The 20,497-nt window shown below is 43.8% G+C and overlaps 1 protein-coding gene across 2 annotated transcripts in view; it reads left to right on the plus strand.

Moving 5' to 3' along the window:
- LOC311296108 (uncharacterized protein) overlaps positions 1–10,224 on the plus strand; it is an 88,558-nt gene extending 78,334 nt beyond the window's left edge. For both annotated transcript variants that reach the window (XM_084417755.1, XM_084417756.1), the window contains 3 exons: positions 713–832; positions 9,516–9,680; positions 9,931–10,224. In XM_084417755.1, coding sequence (XP_084273881.1) covers positions 713–832; positions 9,516–9,680; positions 9,931–10,103 — 458 coding nt within the window. In that variant the 3' untranslated portion in view covers positions 10,104–10,224. The remainder of the gene's footprint in view (positions 1–712; positions 833–9,515; positions 9,681–9,930) is intronic.
- The last annotated feature ends 10,273 nt before the right edge of the window (positions 10,225–20,497 follow it).

Consider the following 20,497-nt stretch of genomic DNA (forward strand, 5'->3'; position numbering starts at 1 on the left):
GGGCTGAACGGGCAGTGTGGGCGGCACAGTGGGAGCTCGTAGAAGTTGTAACTGTTGGGTGAGCTTGGACACCTGCGTCACGAGTGCTTGAACCGCGCGACCATTATTCGTGATCTCCTCTCCTTGTTGATCCATTCTTGTGACGCTGTGCACGATGAAGTCACTCAAACTGGCCGCACTTGCTGTATCCATGTTTGGCCAGATCGTTCTGTTATGAAACAGAGACGGATACAAATGCAAGTAAAGGCATTTAATGAAGTAGGTCCAGATAATCACACAGGTCGGGAAACAAACACTCAGACGAAGAGGTGACGCAAGGACTTCGATGGGCAACCCGGAGATGGTGTGCGGTGATCGATGTGCTCAGGAACCAGGAACAATAAACAATCCAAACAGAGTGAAGAACAACGATGAAGATCCACAAAGATAGGTAATCCACATGAGGAGACGAGAGAGAGCCACACAGGAACAGGACACGACACCGGGGAAGCCACAATGATCTAACAACATGAGTTGAGGATTACTGAACATATAAAGGGAACGGGGACTGATTACAGCTGGCGCAGATAATCAACACGGGATTGGGTAACCACGCCCACACAGACACACACACACACACACACACACACACACACACCAGAATGAGACAGCGGATTCATGAACCGTGACACCTTTACTCTTGCATTCGTAATGGCGTGTGCTTCTCTCACAGGTTTGGCTCAGTACAGCGGGGATCCCAAAACTATGTGGCATTTGAACGCTCATGCAACCCGTGAAGAGCTGCTGGATGCTGTGGCCAACCTACCCTACAAAGGCGGAAATACAATGACAGGTACCGAGCTCTTACATAAGTGCTTTAAAATTTACAATCTTGAAGATGCACTCTTATTTGTTCAACTAAATCCCTGAAAACAACATTTAAATGTGTTGTGTGTCATTTATGGACCTCTAGTGGCAATTGCAAAAAATATGATTGTCTGCTATCTGTAACAATCGCATTCATTTTCTACTATATTTTTAAACAAAGATAACTTATAATAAACATTTAAAGACAGACCTACTCTGAGCTGCGGGGTTGCTGTTTAAAACTATATGGTTTTGTTGAATCCATCAGTCTACATTATTTAAAAATAAAAATAAATAATTATTACAGTTTTTCTCGATTGCTTAAACACATTTCTTGAAACTATGCCTCGTATTCTCAAAACTGTAAACACAAATCCATAACGTCTCACCCAATTCCCCAAACATCCTATTTTCAGGTCAAAATGAAGCTCTACACTCAAAACCATTCACTCTTGCTGAAAAAACAAACTTTGCCCTCAGACAGGACACACAAGTCCTCAAAATCACACACACTACAACATAGTCTAACACACTGGTGCAATAAATTCAAAACAACATTTCCACAATTGGTAAGTCATGTTGCTTGTGGTTCCCCCCCTCACAAACCTTTTCACATGATGAACACAAAAGACACAAACAATGGATACAGTGGCACATTTTTATTCATTCATGTACTACACAGTACAACACACACGCAACAAAACAAAACACATTTTTTTCCCGTTTTACTTAAAAAAAAAAAAAAAATTTATTTGTATATTTACTTACAGTAAGATGTGTGTGACCATCATATGACAGTAAAAGAGCACACACAAACCTTATTCTAATATGAAAGTGTATTGGAATGGTAAAGAGTGTTGGTCGTGACAAGAGGGCCTCCACTCAAGGAGACAACATGATGAACACGTCTAAGAATGTTCCACATGTGGTTGAAATACCATCATTTGCCTAGAAAGATAACATCCTGGGAGTCAAGACTATAAAGGAGAAAGGATGCCCTCCCTTCACTGTCACACTCTGCAGCCACTCTGTGTGACTGTACGACTGCTGGCCTTTTCTTGCAAGAAAATACACCTCATCAAAGACCTTTGGAAATGTTTGTCTTTTATTCAGTGATAGAATTTTGTTTGTCACCACACCTCCCTGAAGGTTCTCGAGGCGACGGTAAAGCGACTCAAATCTGGCCTTACTCGTAGCGCAGCCTCCCTCATAGTCATACCATTGACTACAGTTTTTCTCGATTGTTAACACACATTTTCTGAAAGCATGCCTCATATTCTCAGAACTCTACACACAAATCCAAAAACACACACACAATGGGCAAAACCCCTCAATTCTCCTGCAAAATGAAACTTTACATTCAAAACAATGTTATTTCTTCTCAAAATGGTATTTTGTTTTCAAATGACACACACAAACCATCATATGAATAGACATTTATAAGAACCAGTTGAACACTGATGTGCTCAATGTAAAACACTATGATGAATGGAAAACACTTCTTCTCCATTCATCATAATGATTTAGGCCTTTTTTTGGCTCAGTGTTACACATTCTACAGACAGTACATACATAAGTGTGTTGTAAAATATCTGAGAATATTGTTTTTATACTCAGATCACAAAGCTCTGATTGCTAATTGTAAAACTGTGTGATGAGTCAGTGTGCATATCTGAATGGCAGTGTGTTCCTTGTGAAAACAAGAGATTTTCTGCATGAAAATTGTGCCAAAAGCAGAGAATTGTGTGTAGTGTTTTGAAAAAAGTGTGTTTTAAAACTGCAATTTGAGTGTAAAGCAGGAATTGAGCTTGTAGTTTAGCAGAATTGGCTCAGGGGGTTGGTGAATGAGTTACATGTTGTGGTCATTGTGTCTCAAGTACCAGAAAGTGTGTGTAAACAATCGAGAAAAACTGTAAGACATGGGCAACTAGAGTGGCTTGATTTCATCTGAGACTGCTTGTCTTCTTGCCCTTCCTCCTCCTCCTCCATGTACCTATGATTCTGCAAAGAAATCTCCTCCAATCAGAGAATTGAAACTAGCAAATTACACTAAAAGAACACTTTAGCACCTGCCAGTGACATGATAGTCAACAGGCAGGTGCACACATAGACATCAAAGGGGGCTTGAGCACCTGCCCTTTTTATTCCTGGAGAGAAAGTGCCCTTTTTTCTGCCTTTTTTATTTTTGAAAAATAATATATATATTCCTGTTTGCGCACAGCTTCCCTGTCAAACAAATATATTTATTGAAGAATAGTATATCTAAATATCAGGTCAGGAGTTCTGAAGCGCTCCCTCTCTCTCTTACCCCCCGCGTCTCTGCGCAGCGGCGCACATCGGCACACATCATACACACACACACACACCTGCAGGCCCTCCCAGCAGTGTTTCCCTTTCAAGGGAACTCGAGCTGCGTCGAGACGCGGTGGGAACGCTCTGCGTGATTGCGTCGTGAAGCACGTGTATAATCAGTCCAATGGAAAGACGAGACGTCATAGGCGGGTGACGTCATCGACCAGGAAGCTCCGCTCCCGCCGGCCGTTCTTCGAGGAGGACGGTTCGGTGCGCGCGCCCCGAGGCGCGGGTCCCGCTGCTGCCGAGGCACGGCGTCGACGCGCATCTTGGGGATCGCAAATGGTTCTTACAAACACCTGTTAGATCCAGTGTTTTATCTCGGGGAGAAGCACGCTCTGCGGTTTCTCCTCCCCGGGATGAGGCATTCATCCTGCGATTTCCAGTTCTGAGGAATTGGTATCGTTAGTGTGTTTTTAAAGAAAATAAGGCAGATGTTTTTGAGTTTTCATAATAAATAAATAAATAAGTGAGCTCATAACTCTGTTGAATAAAGAGGAGCTTATAAAGGAGGTTTTATCCTGTGCTGTTGCTAAGTTAAATATTTCTGGCCAGCCAAACATATATGAGAGTGAAAATATAAGGAAAACTCTATATCTCAGCCTCCTCGTCGGGGAGTGCCGTTTTTTCCCTATCTCCACACTGAGGTGTCGAGATCGTGGAATAAACCAGTTTCTATTTGTGTTTATCCCTAAACTTCTACTATAGTAATGTTATGGGTATAAAGTATCATGGTATGACAGTGCCTCGGGTTAAAGAGACGCTTGCGAGCTATCTCTCTCCCGGGTCGTCATCATAACCCCGATGTTACCCACCAGCCATCATAAATATTAGATAAATATTATTAGGTAGCACTGGTAGGTAAAGTATATAAGGACATGGATGAATGCGAGGATGTAACAGCACTGATGCTATTCGAGAATTGCGTCGTGCAACAGATAAACTATACCGGGGAGGGACGGTTTCGAGAAATCGTTTCTTCTCGGCGTCCTCTGGGTGGCGACTCTCTGAGGAGGGTCGCAGCGCTGTCAGTTCGGTTGTTTCCTGCTGGTGGCCACGGAGTGATATATATTTATATGTATATATATATATATATATGTATAGTTTTTTCTGATGTAAAGAGAAATTAAAATATGTCTGTTCTTCTGGACGCTCCGCTTTCAAAAAAACGAAGAAATAACTCTTCAGCGGCGTTCCAGAGGTTTCTTCCTCGCCGATCTAATGTTCCTGAGACTGCTGGGCGGGAGCAGTCTCAGCCTACTAAAGCTCCTCGCAGCATAGAGTGCGGCAAAACAGAGATTCGCCATTTGGGTTCATCCACAATCGAAGGTGACTTGGGTGGCGGTCGCAGTCTAGCCAGTTAGAGATATGCAAGATCTGAGGACTGTTTTATCTCTAAAATATCTTGGAAGAAGAAGCCCTGACGCCGAGGCTGCAGGCTTCTGAGGGTGGTCCCCTCCGGGGTAGGGACGGTTTTGAGAAATCGTTTCTCCTCGGCGTCCTCTGGGGTGCGACTCTCTGAGGAGGGTCGCAATGTTGCCAGTTCGGTTTTCCTGCCGGTTCGCCGTTTCAGGATACCGAGGTGTCAGCATCCCCAAACGATCCTCCGAGGAGGGTCGTAGAGCAGTCAGTTCGGTTTCCCTGACGGTTCGCCGTTTCAGGGCACTGAGGTGCCTGCTTTTTCCAACGATCCTCCGAGGAGGGTCGTAGGAACAAAGCTAGTTAGAGGTAGGCAAGATCTGAGGACTGTCGTTATCTCTAATAAAACTTAGACTAGAAGTCGTGACGCTGAGGCTATCAGGCTTCTGAAGGTTCCTCCGGGGCAGGGACGGTTTTGAGAAATCCTTTCTCCTCGGCACCCTCTGGGGTGCTACTCTCTGAGGAGGGTCGCAGCGCTGCCAGTTCGGTTGTTCCCTGCCGGTTCTCCGTTCAGGGCACCGAGGTGTCAGCGTCCCCATACGATCCTCCGAGGAGGGGCGTAGAGTGGTCAGTTCGGTTGTTCCCTGCCGGTTCGCCGCTTCAGGGCACCAAAGTGACTGTTCAACCAAATCCAGAGGCCAGTCTTGAGAGACTGGTTCCCCATTTGAATTTCTGGCAGCGTGGAAACTACTGCCATATATTTCTCAGTGGGTCCTGCACACTATAGAAAAGGGCTTCAGAATTCAGTTTAGTTCTCGTCCGCCCAGATTTCTAGAGGTCCTCCCCACAGTGGTGGACCCCGAGCAGGCTCTGGTTATGGAGCAGGAAGTACTGACACTTCTGCAAAAGGAGCTATAGAAGGGGTTCCTCCTCCCATCAGACAGTCAGGGTTTTACAGCCATTACTTCATTGTTCCGAAAGAGGATGAGGGGTTGCGTCCTATTCTAGACCTGTGTCAATTAAACAACAGGCTTCAGAATCTCAAGTTCATAGTATGCTTACGCTATATATGATTGTGTCACAGTCTCAGTCCGAGGACTTGTTTGTCACAATAGACTTGAAGGACGTGTACTTCCATGTATCTATCCATCCTCATCACAGGAGGTTCCTGAGGTTTGCTTTCGGGGGCGAAGCATACCAGTATCAGGTTCTTCCCTTCGGCCTAGGTTTATCACCCCGCACCTTTACAAAATGTGTGGATGCAGCTCTGGCTCCTCTGAGACTCCAGGGCATTCACGTATTGAATTATCTCGACAATTGGTTGATTTTAGCTCAGTCCGAGCAGATGGCAGTTCGGCATCGAGATGTCGTTCTGTCTCTATTAAAGAGGTTGGGGTTGTGGCTCAACGCCAAGAAGAGTGTGCTCCTCCCAGCTCAGAGGACCACTTTTCCGGGTGTTTTATCTCACAGCCATAAAGGGGGTAAAACTAGGCCAGTCACTCACTGTGAAACAGTTTCAGAGACTGTTGGGGCTCATGGCAGCTGCGTCCAACGTATCTCTTTTGGCCTTCTGTACATGAGACCTCTGCAGTGGTGGCTCAGGACCAAGGGGTTTTCTCCGAGGGGAAATCCGTTTCGCATGATCAAGGTCACGCGGCGATGCCTTCGTGCCTTGGTCATGTGGAAGAAACCTTGGTTCCTCGCCCAGGGCCCAGTGCTGGGGGCTTCTTATCGACGCGTATGCTTTCGACGGATGCTTCCCTCACGGGATGGGGGGCGGTCATGAGTGGCCGCTCGGCGAAAGGTCTTTGGGACCATCAACGTTCTTGGCACATAAATCGGCTAGAAATGATGGCAGTATTTCGAGCTCTCAAATACTTCCTGCCAGACCTGAGAGGTCACCATGTGCTTGTCCTTCTGGACAACGCACTGATGGTCTCGTATATCAGAGCAGATATCCTGTTGAGGCAGGGGCTGAGGCCCGGGGAATGGAGACTTCACCCCGAGGTGGTGGAGCTCCTTTGGGAGAACTTCGGTCAAGACTCAAGTCTACTTTTCGCATCGTTTTATACAACGCATTGCTCTAGGGGGTTCTCCCTGACGCGTCCAGCTCTGCTTGAACTGGATGCAACGTATTAGGTGTGGTTGAGGCTTCACCTGTACGCATTTCCCGATATCTTTGCTCCCGGGAGTTACACTCATCTAGAGTTATGGATACTGTGGGCTCGGTCTCTGAGGGGGCCCAGCTCATAGATTCAGGTCTCTCGACTGAGGTCGTGGAGACCATACTCCAGTCTAGAGCTCCCTCCACGAGAAGACTGAATATGCATTGAAATGGAAACTTCTGAATCTTGCTATCTGCCCTATGGTACAGTACTTGATTTCTGCAATGAATGTTTCTTTGCTGGGTTATCTCTGAGGAGAGATCCTTATTTCATCTTCTCCGTGGTACATGAGGCTGAGGCCTGCACGTACTTGGATTTGCACCTGGTATGGTGGTAGTCTTTCCTCACCCCTTGCCGGGTTGTATTCCTAGGTCCCTATTAAATTTGTGGGTCTTTTGTGCTGCAGGCCTTCTGTCCTCCACCTTAATACCCCAGATCAGGAAAAACTTAATCTGTTATGCCCTGTCCGGGCTTTGGATGCTTATGTCCACAGAGCTCCCTGTGGCGTATATATAAGAGCAATTATTTGTCTGCTTCGGGTTACCTAAGTTGGGTTGCCCTGCATCTAAACAGATAATGAGCAAGTGAGTAGTTGAGGCTATCTCACTTGCTTATGAAGCGGCCGGACAGCCTTCACCTTTGGCTGTCCCGGCCCATTCTACCAGGAGTATGGCGGCCTCTAAGGCTTTATTATCAGGAGTTTCACTCTATGACATCTGTAATGCGGCAGGCTGGTCCTCACCGCATACATTTGTTAGATTTATAACTTGGACCTAGGCTCCACTCCAGGGTCTAGGGTGCTTGTTTCCTAGTGTGCGCATGGTCTTCATACAGAACAGGCATTTGTCATATGGCGTCGTGGGTATAGGGTTCCCACCACGTCTCGACGCAGCTCGAGTTCCCTTGAAAGGGAACGTCTCAGGTTACGTATGTAACCCTGGTTCCCTGAGAGGGAACGAGACGCCATTGCCTTGCCATACTCCCTGCATGCCTGTGATCGACTTGCTTCGGCTTTTCAGAAGCTGTCGCGGTCTGTTTTCAGGGGTGCTTTATAGCTTCCTGGTCGATGACGTCACCCGCCTATGACGTCTCGTCTTTCCATTGGACTGATTATACACGTGCTTCACGACGCAATCACGCAGAGCGTTCCCACCGCGTCTCGACGCAGCGTCTCGTTCCCTCTCAGGGAACCAGGGTTACATACGTAACCTGAGACGTTTTCTTGACTTAGGTGAGTGACGCTGGCGATGAACAAAACATTAAACTACCAGTGCCTCGAATTTACTGCTGATTAGCCAAAATATAGTTAACCTGTGTTTTGCTAGCATGCATGCCTCATGAGCTACTAGACTAGCTAATGTGTAAGGGATAATCGCTATGCATTATCCCACTTATTACATAGCTACCAACCAAATAAATAAATAATTTGACACAAAATATTGATTTAAAAGGGAGTTTATTGATTTAAACCCGATTGTATTGCTTCCGCTAAAGAAAATAGTACGCTCCGTCTCTATGGTTAGTCCATAGCAACGCTCTGTTTATCATGGCAACTGTCTGTTATACTCCGCACAGCGGTCTGTTATCAAGAAATAACACACCGCATTCTACATTGGAATTCAACCAAGCCAAAAAAAATAAGTTAATAAAATAAGCATATATCACCACCAGGTGATATGCTTTAGTTATTTTGTTTATGCATTGCCCTGTCAATTAGATGCAAATGTGCGCATTTTAACTAGTTGACGCCTAATTTGCATACAGATCGTCCCCAGTTAATGACTTACATCAAGAGTCTTTCCCCCTGTAATTTAGAAATCTAAATTGGTGAATTTAGAAGAAATCTACAGATGCAAACAGATGGAGGATACACTCTAAAAAAATTTGTAAATCTGAGTAATGCATCTGGTACATCAATAAATAAAACTGAGTAGAAATAAGTTAACATTAAACATTAAAAATAACAATAGTTATAAATTAACTTTTTATTTATGAGTAATTAATAAATTAGAAGATTTTGCTATCTGTAACAAAATAGCAGCAACAGCCCTCTTCAGTTTAGAGTGAATATTTGTGTTGATTTTAAAGTGTTATGTATTCAGATAACACCAAAATAATTAAAATGATGTAGTGCCTTGTGCAAAAATAAACAAATTATTAGTAAAACACGCCCCTCTGCTTGATGCAGTTATTTAGGTTATTCTAAATATATATTTGAAACTAGTAGCATAGAAAATGTTTTCAAAACATGCACATTGTGGAATGGTTTCCTTTGCTGCTCTATAAACCTATGAGTACTAAGGAGACCATGGTTTCTGTGTGAACTGATTATTTTGTACACATCTTTTGAAAATGAAACAATTGCGTGAGTTTGAGGAAGATAAAATTAATTAACTTTTTTAATTAATTTTTTAAAAAGGAAGTCAGAGTTGCGTTAATATACTTTTTTGTAAAAAAAAAAAACGTAATTATGAGAAGTGCCCTTTATTTCACTTCAGCCCCTGCCCCTCAAAATGTCTGTGCACGTCCTGATAGTCAATCTGCCCAAGCTTACAAACTACTTACATATTTGTATGTATATGCATATTTACCCAAAATGTTTTAAATATGTTGCTTCTTTTAATTCCAAAATTTCACACTTCACCTTTAAATCAGTTTCAGAAGTGTTTTGCAAATAGAATGTAAGAAATGCATAAATCCACAACAGCCATTTCTCCTAGAGAAATGCAATAGATCTAATAAAATAAGGTGACATGTTACGAAATCAACATGCAACTTAATGTGTTTCCAAAGGTATGGCCTTGAACTACATCCTCCAGAACAACTTCAAGGCAAATGTGGGTTTGAGACCCGATTCTCGTAAGATTGGTGTCCTTGTTACCGACGGCAAATCTCAGGACGAGATTATAGTGAATTCTCAGAAACTGCGTGACTCTGGCATTGAGCTCTATGCCATCGGTATGTTCTTCTCTTCTTGACATTGCTGACATACTATCCATTCAGTCACAATGGACTATGTTGTGATAGTTAATAGTAAAATAGTAAAAATGATAGTTTGCATGCCAGTGATAGACACTCAACCCAGAGCTCTCCTGTGTCCAAACATCTCACATCTTTTTATTTGGCAAGACTACAGCTTGATCAGTGTCTCTTTGATGCAGCTGAAGTAATTGAGATCTTTCAATAATGATCTCCTCTTGGCTTCTAGGTGTGAAGGATGCAGATGAAAATGAGTTGCGATCCATTGCATCCCACCCTGATGATATTCACATGTACAATGTCAAAGACTTCTCCTCCCTGTTGGACATTGTGGAAGACGTCGCTGTTAACCTCTGTAACAGTGTTAAAGGCCTAGGCACAGTCAGTCACATACTTGACTAGTGTTTGTTTTGACAGAAAAACAACCTGTGAGTCTAAACAAATCTATTCTGGTTCTGTTCTGCAGACTACTAATAATACAGTTTTTCTCAATTGTTAAAACAATAAAAACCCATTGGCTGAATAAAGTTCTCAGTTGCCTGAACTCAATTAGCTAATTGTGCAGTCTGTTGTCAATACCTTAAACCATTTCACATGGTAAAACACAATTTGCAGATCTCACTTAAGGCGGGCATACACTGTGCGATTTCAGCAAGGTACCTACTCACACTGAACGAATAGATCGCATGCGATGTAAAGCCAAAGCTCAGGATTTCTGTGCTCACACTATACGGTCCGAACGTCGAGCTGCGACTTCACTGCTCACACTATACGTGTGAAATATGCGCGAATCAGCGCGATAAACCTTCGTGCCGGGTTGCGCCTATAGACGATATCATATCCAGAGATATTGTCAAAACAAGCATCAGCTATCAATATCAAGATGATTTAGCATTTCCAATTTATGTATTAAATTATTATTAGTATTATTGTATATTATTATTATTAGGGAAGGCCTAGGCTACTTTTATTATTAAAGTGATAGGCTGTTAAATTGCCACGCAATAATTTCATAGCGCATCACCGCAAAACCAACGCGCTGTGAGGATAATAATATCACACAGAAGCTATACTACTCCTCATTGAAATTTGTCTAAAACATTTAGGCCGATTACAATGAAGTAATATAGGCATATAATTAATTATTAACCGTATGTCCGAACACAAACAGCTTTATTTCAAAAACATTGTTTAACAAATTAATAAAAGTGGCAAAGTGTACATCGCAGTTGGCTTGGAAGAAGTGGGTAATGGTTAATCCATTTTGCAACAGGAACTGGAGGTAAGCAACAGTAATGTGTAGCTAGTTTGAACTACAGAACTTAAAGATCTCCCTCTTTTCGTTTTTTTTTTTTTTTTTTTTTTTGCTGCAGATGAAATGGTTAAACTTCCGTTTTCCATTTGTGAGGGAAAAACACTGAGTTTAGGGCAATCGCGGTTCGTATCTCTGCTTCAGCTGCGCGATATAGTCACGAGGAGCGACCACAATTTCTAACATGCCAGAAATTCATCCGACCATCCGATTGCCGGTCGGGAGAGGTTAATCGCCTCTCGTTTCCCCCTGTACACTGCACGAACACTGCATGACAAACGACGCACGACAAAGCTGAAAATCGGCCCAACCCGAAAAAGAGTCGCACGAGTCAGAATTCGGCTCAAAATCGGACGAAAATCGCACAGTGTATGCCCGCCTTAAGACTTTTCAGCCAAACTCTAAACACATTCTCATCCTCAAAACACATTCTGCACTCCAATGCACATGTCATCCATACTGGTAAACACAAGAGGCAACAATCAAATACGAATAGAGAACACATGTCATTGATTGAACACAACTGATTTAACCTGTTTCAAATGATGCCCAAAGACAAGAAGAAGCACACTGATCACATGTTTACTGCTTTGATTTTTGTCCCTTTTAGTATTGTATACTGTAGTACAGTGCATTGTAGGCTGTATACTGTACAATGAACAAATCCTATGGCCCTGAACATTGTGCTTTCCATTTGTTAACAGTACTGACTGCTCAATAGATTTTGACTGGTTGCAGGTTCATATCAACAAAGAACAAAGAACAAGTAGTAATAGTGATCAATTTTGAGCTACTATGATAGAACATGTTTTCGTTCATCAAAAGACAATGATGGAAAAATATGAAATTTGTTTTGAGATCAAAAATGTACTTCTCCCTGAACTCTTTGATGGTACAGTAAGGTGTCACGGGTAAGTCTAAACAGAATAGCAGTCCATAGGTATCTTTCGAGAACTATATGTTTTGAACAATGTGTTTTCTATTTTTTGGTGTATTGTTTACTGACTGCTTGATAGTGTATATCATTTTGATCAATTTGTTTATGATTTAAGAGCAGTGTTTGATTTTGAACACAGGTAAAACTGTTTTGAGGCGAAAGTTTCATTTTGCGAGAGGATTCAGAGGCTTCAGAAATTGTGTTTTAGAAATTTAGAAAAACTGTAATGTCTAATAGACATGAACAAGTTCTTTGAAAAAGATCTATGACCTTTGAAACATGTCTCATCTTCATGCTCTGTTTCATGCAATTTCAAGTATGTTAAGAGTCTCAAAAGCATCAAAAAAGAATATTAAAGTTTGAAGCATTGCCACGGCAACAGTATCTAAGATATCAATAATCCTTTCACAGGTCTACATCTGCCGTGTGTCTACATTATACACATAAAGTTTGAAGCAAATTGAGTAAAATAAGAGGGTGATTTCAAAGTATTTTGAAAGTGACATACTTTAACTTTGACTCACAATAGTCACGTCCATGTGATCGGCCTCTTACAACGAACACACTACTGAAGTTTTATCAAGATCAGTCAATGAATGCAGAAGTTATAACACACTTCCTGTTTCTCTTTTCTCCCTGAAAATTCGTTTCCTCGCCACGGCCAAACCGTTCGAGATATCAAAAATCTGTCTGCAATTTAGCATCCTCAATGTCTTGACTTCATGCTGACCTATTGTCAGGGATCACAGAGGATGCAGACAAGATGGTAAGGTTAATGCTTTTATTGCAGATAGTGCGGAGATGCAGACAGAAGGTGAGTAACAGCAACACAGAATAACAGTGAATGCTTAGCTGGTTGTTAATGTCTTTCTTTCTCTTTCTCTTGTAGATTGTCTTGACCCGTCCTTCGGATGAGACGTTAAACCGAGGTCCTGACTCTCTGTGGTCATTAAAAATCCCAGGATGTCCTTCGAAAAAGAGTAGGGGTGTAACCCCGGCATCCTGGCCAAATTTGCCCCTTGGCCCCTGTCCATCATGGCCTCCTAATCATCCCCATATACTGATTGGCTTCATCACTGTCTCCTCTCCACCAGTATGCTGGTGTGTGGTGGGCGTTCTGGCGCAATATGGCTGCCGTCGCATCATCCAAGTGGATGCTGCACATTGGTGGTGGTTGAGGAGATTCCCCCATCTATGTAAAGCGCTTTGAGGTCTCAGAAAAAGCGCTATATAAATGTAACGAATTATTATAATTATTATTAGATGATTTCGGGTAGCAGGCTGAAGAGGATGGCAGGCAGGACGGAACGGAGAAGATGCGTAGCAGGTAAGTATCCAGGTAAGTGTGAGGAAGTCTGTGGGTCACGTAATGACGAATAGACGAGACCAGACAAAGAGTGAGTGACTAAGTGCTGCATATAAAGGTGAGCTGGTGATGGAATCCAGATGACGGTGATTACTAATTAGAGGAGAGTGAGTGCAGGTGTGCGCCAAGGAGGATTCTGGGGAGTGTAGTGCAGAGACAGAGGAGGAAGACAGACGGTGGATGTGACATAACTCCCCCCTCCCGCAAGGCGCGTCCCGCGCCTAAGAAGGCAGCATACGGGAGGGGGGGTGGGCATCCTGGAGTCCGTGACGGGAAGGTGGAACAGGTTCAGAAGTACGGACTCCAGGATGGTGGCAGGACAGACAGAGGAGGAGGTGATCACGACGGTGCAGACAGAACAGGGGACCATGGTGGTGCAGGCAGAGCAGGGGACCAAGGTGAAGCAGGCTGATCAGGGGACCATGGCGGTGCAGACCCTTCGGGTGGCCATGGCGGTGCAGACCCTTCGGGTGGCCATGGCGGGGATGACTGATAGCCCTCCCCCCCTCAAATATCAGGCTTTACCACTGGACTGGAAGATGCAGGGGGCGAAAGCTGCTCTGGACTGGACATGACCAGCGGTGAAGAGAACTCTGAGCTGGACATGACCAGCGGCGAAGAGAACTCTGAGCTGGACAAGACCAGCGGCGAAGAGGGCTCTGAGCTGGGCAGCGATGAGGGCTCTGAGCTGGGCAGCGATGAGGGCTCTGTGCTGGGCAGCGATGAGGGCTCTGTGCTGGGCAGCGATTATGGCTCTGTGCTGGGCAGCGACTAGGGCTCTGTGCTGTGTAGCGATGAGGGCTCTGTGCTGGGCAGAACCAGCGGCGAAGAGGGCTCTGAGCTGGGCAGGACCAGCTGTGAAGAGGGCGTTGAGCTGGACAGGACCAGCTGTGAGGAGGGCGTTGAGCTGGACAGGACCAGCTGTGAGGAGGGCGTTGAGCTGGACAGGACCAGCTGTGAGGAGGGCGTTGAGCTGGACAGGACCAGCTGTGAAGAGGGCGTTGAGCTGAACGGGACCAACAGGGAAGGCTCTGTGCAGGGCAGGACCAGCGGTGTAGGCTTTGGGCAGGGCAGGACCAGCGGTGTAGGCTTTGGGCTGGGCAGGACCAGCGGTGAAGAGGGCTCTGTACTGGATGAAACCAGCGGTGAAGGCTTTGGGCTGGGCAGGACCAGCGGTGTAGGCTTTGGGCTGGGCAGGACCAGCAGTGAAGAGGGCTCAGTGCTGGGCAGGACCAGCAGTGAAGAGGGCTCAGTGCTGGTTGGGACCAGCGGTGAAGAGGGCTCTGTACTGGACGGAACCAGCGGTGAAGGGGGCTCTGTGCTGGACGGGACCAGCGGTGAAGAGGGCTCTGTACTGGACGGGACCAGCGGTGAAGAGGGCTCTGTGCTGGACGGGACCAGCGGGGGAAGGCTTTGTGCTGGACGGGACCAGCGGTGAAGGGTCTCTGCTGGACGGGACCAGCGGTGAAGAGTCTCTGTTGGACGGGACCAGCTGTGAGGAAGGCTCTGTGCTGGACGGGACCAGCGGTGAAGGCTCTGAGCTGGACGGAACCAGCGGTGAAGGCTCTGAGCTGGACGGAACCAGCGGTGAAGGCTCTGTGCTGGACGGAACCAGTGGCGAAGAGGGCTTTGAGCTGGACGGAACCAGCGGTGAAGAGGGCTTAGTACTGGACGGGACCAGCGATGAAGAGGGCTTAGAAGACTTTGGCTCTGGCTCGGGGAGAACGGCACTCACAGACTCTAGCGGGCAGGCGACTGGCTCTGGCGGGCAGGCGACTGGCTCTGGCTCTGGCTCTGGCGGGCAGGCGACTGGCTCTGGCTCTGGCGGGCAGGCGACTGGCTCGGGCTCTGGCGGGCAGGCGACTGGCTCGGGCTCTGGCGGGCAGGCGACTGGCTCGGGCTCTGGCGGGCAGGCGACTGGCTCGGGCTCTGGCTTTGGCGGGCACGCGACTGGCTCTGGCGGGCAGGCAGGATGAACGGGTTTGGCTGGGCTGATTTTGTGTGAAGCATACTTGCAAGCTCTTCGGAAGGACATCAAAGGGGGATCGGCCGCGCATGAAACCAGTCCTGGACGGCCATATCCTGATCCGATGGCTGGTTTGATGGTGGGCGTGGTGGAGATGGCTGGAGATGGTGGTTGAGTGGCAATGTCCTCCACCTCACCTACGGTGAAGTTTGAGCCACTCAACCACAGCACATGATCCAGGTACTGGACAAACGTGCCTGGGATTGATGCCGCTGGAGCTTGCTGATACAGACTATCATCCAAACCGCCCCAAAACACAATTTTTGGGACTTCGTCTGTCCAGCTTACCCCATTAGAAATTTCCAGGAATCCAGCGACATAATCCTCGATAGGGAGACCGTCCTGAAAACAATGGATCGAACGATCGGCTGGGGTTGATAGGAAGCGGCCAACTTCCATGTCTTTTGGGGCTGGTTCTTCTGTAGTATGGTCTGGTCTTCTGTCAGGGATCACAGAGGTACTACTATATAAAATAAAAATAAAAGTAAATCAAAACCAAATATTTTACAAGCTTTCATCTTCATGAGGCGCGATGGCAAGGCATCTAACACCGGAGAGGCCGTCCTTGGTGAATCAGCGTCTGACTGGACATGTCATTCCAGCTCTTTTAACCCTCATAGGTCGGCAATCACGCCGGCGTGATCTGCTCGCTTTTTTCCTTATCAGTTGAATTGAGACCCGAAATACTCTTTTGACTTTGATTTTACAAACAAGTTTCATACATCAATCGATTCTGTTAAATGTGTATTATTTTTGTGTATACTCACAATAAAAACAAAGTGTTGTGCTTTTTGCCAAATAAAGAAAAATAAACACGAGGCAATTTCTGCCTTCTCTCTGCCAGTGTAGTCCATTCTGAAACGCGTCCGAAAATGAACAATAACTCGAATACTCAGTAAAACACTGTCATACAGACACACAGGCATGAAGCTTGAATTCTCTTCTTTTAAATGAAGTAATTTATATAAAAAACAAATATTCTCATCTTGTGAAATCTGTATTAAAAGAGAGCGATTCCAGTTGAGCTCATTAGAACTGATTCAAAAGTAATGTGACCCGCCCACGGAGAGCGTGCGCTATTCAAACGCAAATGGCTGAGTTTGCAATCCGCGCAAACCTCTGTGAACGCCCCCATCAGCTGGAGAAAACCAAAACACAAGTTTATTCAGATCATTACTTGTTTACACCGTCTCGCAGCGCTGTGAGGAATAATAATAATGGAAAATGTACCTCAGAAGTGCGGGTATATCGAGGAGCGAGCTGAGGAATACGAGTAAGTTTTTTTTCCTTCTCGGGCTTCTGTTTATGAATGAATGAACGGCAGAGATGCGCGCTGTTTACCACAGCTGGCAAAGACAGTTTAAATTTAAATCGCGTGTGTGAATGAATGATGATGTTTTAGCAAACTGTATTGCTATACTGAGATGAGTAAAAATCGACTGAAATATGTTGAAATAAAATGTAGGCTATTTGTATAAGCAACGTATTAAACTGCAAATTAACATTTATATGCCCTAATATTTCATAAAAACAACGTTACAGTCAGGCGAAATATGAAAGACAACATTTTGTTGTTTTTACTGTAGAATATACTGCCACATCAAATAAGCTTTTATTTAGCCATTTCTATATAAAATACTACTTTTGTCAAAAATAAAGTCATCAACTAAGATGTTAGCTGTTTCAATGTTGGCTATATTCAAACTAATGAATACATAGATAAAATGTAGGCCTATAATCTTTTTTTTTTTTACAAAGAAAGAGTACACTTGAAATATTGTTGAAATTGTAATTATTGTTGTAATTGTAACCTTTTTAATAAAATAGCAAAACATATTTACAAGATAGATGTAAGGGACCGTTCGGTATTTATGGAAGGGGCCACCGGAGGAAAATAGGGGAGGGTCATGTCTTTTTATTATTTGTTGAGGGGAGGGTCATCCAACTTTTTTAGTCTAGGGGGAGGGTCACCCAACTTTTATAATCATGAAAACAGCAACATTTCAAAGTGGCTTGTTTGGTGCTATTTTTTTTCCATTTAGCTCCATATTGATCTCGCGTTATCAGCCCCCCTTCGATATCAGATGGGTCTGACCCAACAAAAATCCAGTTTGGCGCTGTTTGACAGTGCGTGCGCACTTCAGTTCGCGCTTAAAAAAAGTGCATCATGTCAGAACAGAATGCCAATTAAATGTTTACCCGGCAAAGCTTTAAAGCACGAGCAAATAATGAATTTTTGCGATTGCGAATAAGTGCACAGTGTCCTGTGAGTAACTCTACCGCTGCATTAAAGGTGAACTAAGTAACTTTTTTACCTTAACTGAACAGCTTCGGAGTCATTGGAATGGTTATATTACTTATTTCGGGTTGAATGGTGGTCGTTTCGCACCCCCCTGGTGCCCGTGAGCGGAAAATACGCACTTGCAACTTTGAGGCGGCGGGCCGCCGGCCGCCGCGTCAGGAAGTATCGCGTGATATCAGGTCTCGCGATGTAAACAATTGCTTTACGGCCAAAAGAAATCTGCTAAAATGCTGTCATTATTGCGCTCCCTCACGCTGTCCGAACCCGAATGAAGAAGACGTTTTAAAGAATGTCCATCTGCTTTGATGTCGTTGATCTGCTAGCCTCTGGTGTCTGAGAATAGCCAACGAGTTTTTACAACAGTGTTGTCAAATATCTATTCCGAAGCTGTGGGGGGAGCTCTAGAGAGAAACCTGCGAGCAAAAAGCGAGAATACAGCGAAGAAATCCCGAAGTTACTGAGCCCCGCTTTAACATGTGATGTGAACGTACGTCGAGTTTTACAGCACCAGAACTGCAGCTGATAGAATGTGCGCTGTAGCGCGATACCATATTTTAGTTTCCATTCTTATTTTGTTTCCACGATGTGTAAGTTGTAGGGCTACCACATCTTTAAATTACTATTAGTATTATTTAAGATAACATAATAGACCTACAACACAAAAACAAGTTGAGGATAAATTCGTTAAAATTGTCCGATTCCAGTGTTATGAACGTGACATTTGCAGTCAAAACTTGAAATATAAATTCTCAGAAAATGCATTTAATACCAATATTTTGAAACGTCTGAAAGGAGTCAAGACATTAGAAAAATATCATTCTACACATGCGTTTTATATTTAATATGAGGGAAATCTTTTTAGGTGGCAAAATATTTTTTAGTAATTCTATAAATTACACTGTGCAAACCAAAAGATATATACCCACCGGATGAATAAAGATCGGCCTCCACAGAACATAAAATAGTATTTTTATTTTATTTTTTGTGTTCGCATTTATGTAAAAAAAAAAAAAAAAACAACAATGTTACGGGCGTGACAGTTCTCTATTACGGACATGACTGCTCTGAAAGCGACTTTAAAAATTGCACAGAGACCTCAAACAGAAAGCACAACGCCTTTCTTTAAAGTGAATTTCGTTTTTTTATTAATTGTATCTTAAATTTAATCAGTTTCATCTGGATTTAATAAATAATAAGTAAATATAGTAGCCTAGAAAATAGATAGCTTAATCATGACACGGAGGCGCGGGAGAGTGAACTGGACTTGTCTCATAAATGAACCGAAACTCAGCGTAAGGTATGCTACTTGCCTCACAGACCTGAGAAATATATAGAAAGCTTGAAATTTCTACTTTTAAACAGAACAATTCAGAACGAAGGAAAACAGACTGCTTTCTGCTTATGAAATGTGCATTTCTCTCTGGCGCGTTCTGAGAAGATCGCGACGCATCGTCAACTTCATCTTTGCAGTCGACACAGAAAACACTTGTTTATTAATAAACAATTAAAATGTCTCCTTGCTATATTTGACATTAATAATCATTACTTTTGCTGGTTCTTTGTGACAGCTTTTAGATGCTTTGTTGGCAGCGCCACCCACATGTTGAACGAGTCACACCGCATCAGCACCGAAAACATGATTTTTTTAAAATCTAAAATCAAAAATCGTGATACGAACCGAATCGTAGGTTTGGTCTATCGTTACAGCCCTAGTAAGATGAGAAAGCAAGAGTTTATGGTTAAAAACAAAAAAAACAATGGCTATCTGAACATCTTTGCCAAGCGCAAACCAGTAGCCTACAGAAGTAGGCTAAAAATTATCGGGGAGGGTCATGCCTTTTTTCACAATCATTTTGGAGGGTCATAGGAAAATGTATTGCTGGCGAAGGGAGGGTCATGTCTTTTTTGACAACACATCTCAAAACTCCTCCGGTGGCCCCTTAAATAAAAAACAAACAGTCCCTAAGCAAAATCTTAAATGGTCAATATAAGTCTTCTTCTAAATATATCTTTTGTCCTTGCATTGTGGCTCAGTCAGTGTCACACCTGAATGAATGGCTCATTATGCAGAGTGGGTGGGACATTGTATTCTCAGGTGTAAACCACTCCTCGTTCACGCCCCCCTCGCATATTGGCTTTCCAAACAAAACCTGTTTTACATCAATTTAAATCAATGTATGGTTTTATGTGAACGATAAAGCAAGACTATTTTCACATAATTTTGAAGAAAAAACTCTAGGCGAGGACATCCATTAGTCAAAAGTCTTATTGCCACATATTTAGTATGTGTTTTGTGGTCTTATTTCAAAAACTTTCATTTTTTGTTTTTTCGATAACCACGCATAAACATTATTCTCTAAAAAAGGAAAACATGTACATACATGTGGCTCACATATTATGGTAGCCCTGTTTGTGCTATATAGAGTGAATTTACACCTTTGCCATTAATATGTTTATAAGCAACTGAAAAAAGCACAAATGTCAGGGCATGTCAGAACATCTCAAGGGCCCCAAAAACAGCCCAGACCCCAGAGGGTTAACCCCCAGAGGTCTACGGTATCGCCGGCGATACCAGCTCGCTTTTTTTTTTATCAGTGTAAAAGAAACTCATAAATACTCTGTTGACTCTGTTTCATACATCAGTCGATCCTGTTAAATGTGTATTATTTTTGTGTATACTCACAATAAAAACAAAGTGTTGTGCTTTTTGCCAAATAAAGAAAAATAAACACGAAGCGAGTTCTGCCTTCTCTCTGTCAGTTAAGTCCATTCTGAAACGCGTCCGAAAATGAATCATAACTCAGCGAATACTTCTCACACAGACACGTGAGATATGTCTTTATGAAGCTTGAA

This window comes from Rutilus rutilus (assembly GCF_951802725.1).
Source record: "Rutilus rutilus genome assembly, chromosome: 8".
Classification (NCBI taxonomy): Eukaryota; Metazoa; Chordata; class Actinopteri; order Cypriniformes; family Leuciscidae; genus Rutilus; species Rutilus rutilus.